The 7183-nt window shown below is 37.3% G+C and overlaps 1 protein-coding gene across 1 annotated transcript in view; it reads right to left on the reverse strand.

Moving 5' to 3' along the window:
* The window catches only part of LOC107670300 (macrophage mannose receptor 1-like), a 25764-nt gene that overhangs the window by 3961 nt on the left and 14620 nt on the right, over nt 1–7183 (reverse strand). Inside the window, exon 2 of the mRNA XM_016462867.1 lies at nt 2327–3071. Coding sequence (XP_016318353.1) covers nt 2327–3071 — 745 coding nt within the window. The remainder of the gene's footprint in view (nt 1–2326; nt 3072–7183) is intronic.

Genomic DNA, 7183 nt, shown 5'->3' on the forward strand with positions numbered 1-7183 from the left:
ATTCACTACAGTTGCACTACAGACAGTTCAATTTCAGTGTTATCGGTTATCAGTGATATGTGTATGTTATGTGTGACAAAGTGGCAAATAAACATATTTCAAGTGTTACATGTGTTGATCTAAATAGCTGCTAAAATAATTATCTCTTTATCGAAATCTCTTTATTCTTTTGTTTTATCATGTTTACATTGATGGGTAATTTTTGACCCATGTGTGTAAATGTGATGTAGTAACACAAAACCTAGGAAAAAATCAATAAATATTAATTTGTGGTCATTGAAAAGATATTATGAATATTTATGGATCATGTAATTTATAGAGCAGGGAATATTAAATGCTCAAATAAACTGATTTCAAAAGATTTAAAAAAAGCCCAGCGAAGTTTGAAATAACATGGGAAATGAATACGGGTTTTTAGACCCATTGTCAGGATTCTGGACTGTCTGTGTCATGTTTTGCACCTGTTTCTGTTCCTGTTTGTCCTTATTTGGTCATGTATTTGGTCATGTTCCTGTCCTCTTGTATTTAAGTCAATGCCTTTTGCGTTCTGTGTTTGTCGGGTCTACCATTTATGTATGTGTTTTCCAGTGCCTATTGTGTGGATTTCTCCTGTGTTCCGTGGATTACTCATGCCTCCTGCGTGCTTCCTAAACAGCGTATTGTGACAGAAGTTCCGACCGAATACAGTCACCTCTGTGTTTTCCTCTCCGTTTGTTTTCTTCTTTTTCCCAGTGTCTTTTTTTCCATTGTGTTCCCTGGATGGATGCCGTTCTTCGCCCCGAATACCTCCTCCTGCTGGAGCAGGGGGACAAAGCTCTCAAGGACCATATTAGACTTTTCCAGCTGCAAGCAAGCACCACCAGCTACCCAGACAACGTGCTCTGTGCGTTCTACGACGCCAGTCTAAAAATCAGGTGCAGAGCGCCGTCGTCTGGAGGCAGCAGAGGCCTGCTTCTCCACCAGGTCGCGGATCTGCTTCTCCAGGGCCTCCAGCTCGACCTGCACCGAATGAGTTGTCATGGCTTTTTCATCACATCATTTTTTACAGTGCAGTGGTCAAAATATCATTGAAATCTCACTTGTTATGATCTATTAATTAAAAAAAATACAGGACACAATGTTTTTGTATGTTTTTTTTAAATTTTTTTTTATTGTTATTATTGCGGGTTCCATGTTTTATTATTTATATTTATTATGATATTTGCAGGTTAACCTAACTGGTTTTAATACAATTCACCAAAAATCACATAATGACAAATAGTAAACAGTAACCATTGCAAAAATCAAACCGATCAAATTGTATATTATAAGATTATAACTTTACAAAAAACACATTTCAAAAATAAAACCAATTCGAGAACATATGATAAATAAAACTGCATTTAACAAATATATTTGTTGACATTTTCTAATTAATTTCTATCATTTTCACAAACCGTGAATATATAGACAAAATAAAACTTTTTAAACTTTTCAGATTTCATTTAAAATTTGTGTTTTGGGCACGGGTTCTTAATATCTCTAATTAGACACATTATTTTGCATTTTAGGAAGGTGTGTGTGTGTGTACTTTTACCCAAGTCGTTCAATTAAGATATGTGTGTTAATTATGCGTTGTGACACAAATCTATGTACAAGAAAAAAAAAAACATACAAAATCTCACATCCTGTTCAGCCCTGTTATATAGTAGCCTACATGTGTTTCTTTTGATAATTGAAGACAATCTCTCATCCAGGTTCTTCATGTCTAAAATAGTGGTGCACGACCAAGTAATAAGTGTAGCTCGCAGCTCGCTCTGTTGGTGAAAATAATCACCAGACGATTGCTCTGGTAACCCGCAGGATATGTTGGACAGGCTTTTTTGCAGTGTATTTGCAGGGTTTTGAAAGTCCTGTAAAATTGGTAATTTATTTATTATTATTATTATTATCTGTATTTATACAGATAATCACATATTACTGTAGTTATGCTGGATTCACATATACTACTGGGTGGGGGGCTTTTGCAAGATGTTTTCTTGTTGTTATTGTTGTTTTTGTTGCTGTTGAACTGCAAAATATAAAAAATATATATAGGCAGAATTATAACTTTCCTAAAAGTATTCCTTATAACAAAAGACAAACATATAAAAATATGTATGAATATAATATGCATTCTCAATTAAAGAAGCTTACATTTGAGGCATATAAAACTACTTGTATCAAAATAAAATTATATGCAGTTTCTGGAAAAATACAAACGTAAAGATCCATAAACCTAAGCATGGTCCACTGTAATTATGCCCTTCCTGGGGAGTTGGGCTTGTGAGACGAACAGGTGGCCTACCTTTTACTGCCTGTGCAGAACAAAAGAAGTTGAGCTTCTCTTCACAATCTCTGTTTGTCCAATCCCTTGTTTGCGTGTCCAGGGCTCCACAACGAAGGTCTCTGGCAGGACACTGGGGCTGTCCTGTCTTAGACCAGGCTGTGTAGTCAAGAACATTTCCATTGACCCAGAACCAGTCCCCTGCTAGAAAGCGCAGACCAGTCCACACATATTCAGTTTGAGCCTGTGTGATTTTCCCTAAAGCAGAATCCATCATGCTAAGTGAACTCAGACTTGCTAGATCATTGTTTTGTTTTTGGCAGTATTCCAGAGCTCCTTCCCAGGCCTCATTCCGCAGCACCAGAACAAACTCTGATATGTTCATACAGAAGAAGGAGTATTTATCATTGCAGTCTATGTCATGTAGTTTCTTATGGCCTTTGTGTAGAAAAGCACAGCCATTTTCAGGTTGTTTATTACTTGTATCCCAGTTAATATATGTTGCATTTTCACCTCCTGACCACTTCCAGACTCCTGATTCTTTGTAGAGTCCAACCCAGGCATGAGAAGGTTGATGAGCTGCATCTTCCAAAAATGGCTGTTCCTCGTTCTCGTTGGTGAAGGTGGAAAGGTCATGAAAGTAAGTTTTGCAGTACTTGCTTGCAGAATCCCATGTCATCTTCTCTTTTACAAAGAAATGTTCTTTGAGACCGGAGGGGAGTCCGCAGAGCTCCATGATTAGGAGCAGAGCGAGTGTCGTCTTCATCTTCCTCCACTGAAGACGTTCTGTTTTTTTTTTGTTTTTTTTTTCAGTGATCAGTTGAAGTTGAGTACAGAACTGTGCATGATGACACTGACTCTCTCTTACTTTAACTTACATACAGCCAATGACAAATTAGTGTGATGGTGTGACCAATCACAGCACACCTTCACAGACAAACAAAACGGGTGCATTTAACCAGTCAAATGAACCTCATAGGTAAGAAACTGCGGGCCGGTAAATATGGAATTAAACATTTTTGCATGTGCCCCAAGTTGGTTTCATGCAGTGGTCCCAGAATTAATTTTGATCTGAACAATATACAAAAAAACATTTTTTTTATTTGTTTGTCTCCTAACTTTAACAAACAAAAGAAACAGACAAAGAAAGCTAATTTCCACACACAGTCTCCAGCTGTTAAACCATCAGAACATATTTTGCAAAGCTGGAATTTCTCTTATTCTTTTTCAAATGGGTTTATGGGACTCTCTCTGGTACTCTGTGGAAATACTTAGTTGCAGAAATGCAAATCAGATCTAGTAAAGCATATCTTGGACAGCATCCAAACAAACTGGCAAGCATTTGCCTTTAGGCTGGGCCGTAGCTAAAGAAGTGAAAGGTGCGAACGGAGGCACACAGGTGCAGGTAAGATTCATGTAGGATCCAACATAATGAATTAAATGTGTTGTACATCCCAATAAAAATCACTCTGTTACTTATTAAATCATTCCAAGTAGCTATTTAAAAAGTATGGATAAGATAAATTCCAGGGGTGCCTAGTCCTGGAGATCTACCTTCCTGCAAAGTTCAGTTCCAACCCTGATCAAACCGCTTAACCAGCTAATTAAGATCTTCAGGAGCACTTGATAATTACAGGCAGGTGTGCTGAAGCAGGGTTGGAACTGAACTCTGCAGGTAGGTAGTTTCACTGCACTCAAATGCTGTATAATTTTTTTATGCTATTGTGACAGTAACTGTAAGATCAAAAGCACAACATGAATGTGAAGCCCTGAGGAAGAACTGATGAAGACATTTCAGACCTGATAATGGGTAGTTCTATAAAAGTCAACTTTGCATTCAAAGGCAGAAAATTGCAGTAGCCTATACTGTAGTGTATGTGAGGCCATTTTCTGCTTTTGAATGCAAAGACATTTGAGAGCAAGCTTTTGGGTAACACTTTATTTCAATAGTCCACATTAGACATTCTGCTAACAGTAAGTAACTTGGCAACTACAGGTCGACTAGCAGTTATTGGAGTATTAGTAGTCTGTCTGCTTAATATCTTCTAACACTTTATTTTGATGGGTCCACAACATACAACATACTGACTATAAGAAACTTTGCAAGTATATGTCAACTTATTCTACTAACCCTAACCCTAAACCTAACCTAACAGTCCACTCTGAGAGTTAGTAGACATGTAGTTGCAAATTAATGAGAATTAGTTGACATGTAGTTACAAAGTTACTTATAGTTAGTAGAATGTCTAAAGTGGACTATCAAAATAAAGTGTAACCAGCATTTGACATTTCTTGGGGAGCACACTCCAACACAAAAAGGAAAACAATTCAGGACAAGTCATGAACCTGTGTACTAAAGAAGATACTTAAACTTCAAAAATATGATAACTTCATATTGTATTTTTTACTATCCAGAGTACCGAGCAATCACTGGACATTCAGAAAATCCTTTGAAGAAGTTTGAAATAGAAAATACTAGAACATATCAATTATTTACCATGCAACCATTTTGCATGTATTCCTTAGTTTTAGAAGATTAGGTGCAGATTTGGTTTTCAAATGAACTGTGAGTGAATGTAAATGTGTATTTGCAGTGATGAGCCTTACATGCATGCATCACAGCTGACATAACCAAATATTAACCAAAGTTACAAAATTACACATCACGCAAAACACCAATACTATCTCTGTGTAGCCCCTAATAGCCCTGAAATTGTTGCTGAATGTTTTATCAGGGAAAATAATCTGTACTATTATTATTTACTATTATTTACTTACTTTTCTTCGCTAACCTTGGAGGCTTGTGTTGAAGTAGCTTCATTTCTAGTGAGTCTAAAGACCTTGTTTAGCTGGTTCATGTGTGTTTAATTAGGCTTGGAGCTTGGTTCAGGAGAGTGGTCCTCTAGGAACAGGATTGGACACCCCTGGCATAGAATTACTGTATACCTCAATGCCCAACACCACTTATTCTACTCAAGGTGATTTGGTGGAGGTCACACTACAAAGTCACAGATATAGTATTTACATGAATGCTAAATAAAGTGACCGGGTCGATGTGCACGTTTATGTCACAAGCTTCAATATCGGATTTGATCTATTGGCATGTGCACACTGCAAACTTATACAGAGTTTCCCGCTGTACTATTTTCAGTATAGTATGTATATTGTATAGTATGTCCCACATACTATTCTCCAGACATTGTTTCTTTTCTTTGTTTTAAAGAGCAGACTTCATATTCATCTTGGATCCCAATTAGGAGACGATGAGCATATGCAGCTTTGTACTGTGCTGCTTATATTTATCAAGCAGTAAAACCACCCATTCCCACGGCCAAAACAAGCTGTCTGTGGATGAGAGTATAAAGTGATGACTAATGGTATGTTGTTCTGCTTCAATTCACAGACGATGAGTGGATGGCAAATTTTAGAATAACATGACAGTCATTTATGACACTTCATTCTACAAAAACAACAGCTCGTTCCATTTGTCATTATGGTATTTCTATGTCATTGCACATTCACAAAACTTTCCAGTACCGGTTTTCACACACAATCAAGTTTATTTTGAATGGAACAAGAGCATTGATATGGTCCAGAACAACATCACACCAGTCACAAAGGAAGAGGCCTGTGGAGATGTTGAGACAGGAGCTTGTTAAGCATGGATTCAACCTACTTATATTTTTCTCCTGTGATGCAAGTGCAGCAAACGTAGTGTAGATAAAGTGCAATTAAATTCTCTTTCAGATGTAAATGAAAGGCAAGATCAATAATTCAGGATAACAGGATAATTAATGTATACAGCAAACACACGTGTGTGTGTGTGTATGTGTGTGTGTAAAGATCTGTAGTTATCAGAAAAGTTTGTTTGCCATTCTTGCTGCTAAAGGTGGCACAAACAGATTTTAAGTTTAAAGGGGCAATTAGTTTTTCACATGGGTGATAGGATTTGGATAACAATTTTTATTTAGTTTAGGTATACACAATATATAAAACAAAACTCCCTGTTGAAGAATTGCAATAAACATGTATTTTCATTAGCATATTTGTGTATCAACAGCTGAATGTGTTTTTATAATCAATAGAGAACACACCTATAGATTTGATGTTAATATTCACTTTTAATAAATGCATTAGAAAAAATTGCAGTGCTTCATTTTGCAATAAAGTTGAACTGTTTGGTTAAGATAATTTTGTGTTTGGATGGCTGTGCTAATTGTTTTGAGAACAAGTACATTGCATTGGAGAAAAGTGTCAAATCGATTGAGAAAAACTGTATTAATACTCTAAAGCAATTGTGATAAATGTGTAAACGATGAGAAAAACTGCATTTCCTGTGTTGTGTGTATAATGAACCGAGTAGTTATCAGTTAAAGGGGTCATATGATGCGATTTCAATTTTTCCTTTCTCTTTGGAGTGTTACAAGCTCTTGGTGCATAAAGAGGATCTGTAAAGTTGCAAAGACTAAAGTCTCAAATCCAAAGAGATATTCTTTATAAAAGTTAAGAGTCAACCACGCCTACCTAAAACGGCTCGTTCTAACACGCCCCAACATATCTACGTCACTATCTGGGAAGATTTGCATAACGCCGCCCAAATGTTCACGCAAAGAAAGAAGGCGTAACTTTTATTCTCGCTGTAGTATTGTTGTTGCCACCGCCATGTCGTGAAGGCGCTGTGTGTTTCGTTGTGAAAGCTAAACTACTTTGTTTGGCCTTCCAAAAGAGGATGATATCCGCTTCGTCATACCTGGAGCTGATCCGTGCTGGTCGCTGAGGAAGTACAACAACTTTGCGCTGTGGATCGCCGGATCGGCTATCACCGTGGACGAAGCGGAGTCCAGCCCGGGGTCGTCACATGTGGTTGCCGCAAGACCG

The sequence above is a fragment of the Sinocyclocheilus anshuiensis genome, unplaced genomic scaffold (assembly GCF_001515605.1).
Source record: "Sinocyclocheilus anshuiensis isolate Anshui unplaced genomic scaffold, SAMN03320099.WGS_v1.1 scaffold732, whole genome shotgun sequence".
Lineage (NCBI taxonomy): Eukaryota > Metazoa > Chordata > Actinopteri > Cypriniformes > Cyprinidae > Sinocyclocheilus > Sinocyclocheilus anshuiensis.